Genomic DNA, 1,776 nt, shown 5'->3' with positions numbered 1-1,776 from the left:
CTCTTCCCCCAGCCCCACTTCTTCTTCCTCTTCCCCCAGCCCTGCAGAAGGACAAGGAATTCACTTCCCCACTGGCACAGCCAGAGTGTGGAGAACATCTCCAGCAGAGCACAGGCAAGTAGAGTGACCAGAGAGGCCAAGGAGGAGCCCAGGAATGTCCTTGTCCCACCTGGTGAGTGTCACACCCCCCCAGGGTGTCCCCTGCCACCCACACACAGAAGGGGAACCTTTCTGCCCCCCCAAAGAGGGGGAATCACTCACAGCTCTTTGTAGTTGGCATCATACAGAGTTGCCCACTTGTTCTGCTGATGTGGCTGCCACTTGATAGACGGGTAGTTGGGATCCAGGTAGGAGCCATTCAAGCTGTCGTTGTCTTGGATCAGGCCGTGGGGAGAGGGAAAGCACCAACTCCAGTGGCTCCATCACAGCACCCAAATGGGACCATCACAGCACCCAAATGGCCCCATCACAGCATCCAAGTGGCTCCATCACAGCACCCAAGTGGCCCCATCACAGCATCCAAGTGGCCCCATCACAGCACCCAAGTGGCCCCATCACAGCACCCAAGTGGCTCCATCACAGCACCCAAGTGGCCCCATCACACCACCCAAATGGGACCATCAAAGCACACAAATGGCCCCATCACAGCACCCAAATGGCCCCATCACAGCATCCAAGTGGCTCCATCACAGCACCCAAGTGGCCCCATCACAGCATCCAAGTGGCCCCATCACAGCACCCAAGTGGCCCCATCACAGCACCCAAGTGGCTCCATCACAGCACCCAAATGGGACCATCAGAGCACCCAGCTGGCTGAGAGCACAAAGAAGCCACCAGGGTGGCCAGCCTGAAGCTTGCCAGGACCATCACAACAGGCAGGAGATCTGGGCCAGGATGAACCCACCCCCCTGCTCATCTCCTGGGGGTCCAGCTGGAGTGAACCCCACTGCTTGGCACCCCACAGTGCCCCCCACCCCAAAACCCCTGGCCTGACAGGGGTGCCTGGACTGGCAGGAGGGGCTTCCACACCAGGGGGGATTGAGGGAAAGGGGACATGGGGAGGGGACAGAGAACACAAACCTGGTGAGAGAGCTCCTGGCTGGTGCCAGGGTGGGGTTGGGACTCTGTCAGGGTTGAGTGGCACAGATCCCATCCCTGGCTCCTGCTTTATCAGCCCGTTGAGCATCTGAGCATTGAGGGTGTTGGGGGGGGACTCGGAGTGTTTCCTCTTCTTGGCAGGATGGACTGGGAGGCTGTGGGAGCCCAGGAGAAGCCAGGGATCAGCAGCAGGGCCAGGAGGTGACAGCCCCACAGCAGGACCACCCTGGCACCTCACCCCAAACCCCAGAACCTTCCCCCAGGGTCTTTTTTTCTCCCACCAGGCTCTGCCCAACCCACCCTCTGGTGCCCAGGTCACCACGTTGGGGCTTTCCCCTGCTCTGTCCCCACCACCAGCCCGTGCCCTGCAAACCCTTCCTGCCCTACACTTGGGGTCCTCCCCACCTCCCTGCCTCCCCAGAGAGCCAGGGCACCCTCCTCAACTTCCAGTTAAACCCAGTGGGTTTGCTCCCCACCTTCTGCAACCCTCCTTCTCCCCTTCCCTCACCCCCCCCAGGTGGTGACAGGAGTGGGGGGGGGGGGCAGTTTTGAGCTGGAAAAGGGGAGATTTAGGTGAGATCTTAGGAAGAAATTCCTCCCTGTGAGGGTGGGGAGACCCTGGAACGTGTCACCCAGGGAAGCTGTGGCTGCCCCATCCCTGGCAGTGTTGAAGGGCAG

General features: G+C 60.5%; 1 protein-coding gene across 1 annotated transcript in view; it reads right to left on the bottom strand.

Moving 5' to 3' along the window:
• Positions 1 to 1,776, bottom strand: part of MYRF (myelin regulatory factor) — a 31,168-nt gene that overhangs the window by 17,032 nt on the left and 12,360 nt on the right. Inside the window, exons 6-7 of the mRNA XM_010004458.1 lie at positions 1,077 to 1,253; positions 262 to 408 (exon numbers count right to left, since the gene is read on the bottom strand). Of these exons, the coding sequence (XP_010002760.1) occupies positions 262 to 408; positions 1,077 to 1,253 (324 nt within the window). The remainder of the gene's footprint in view (positions 1 to 261; positions 409 to 1,076; positions 1,254 to 1,776) is intronic.

The sequence above is a fragment of the Chaetura pelagica genome, unplaced genomic scaffold (genome assembly GCF_000747805.2).
Source record: "Chaetura pelagica isolate M959 unplaced genomic scaffold, ChaPel_1.0 scaffold579, whole genome shotgun sequence".
NCBI lineage: Eukaryota > Metazoa > Chordata > Aves > Apodiformes > Apodidae > Chaetura > Chaetura pelagica.
Note: the sequence above shows the minus strand (reverse complement) of the source record. Positions and strands in the feature narration are given on the sequence as shown.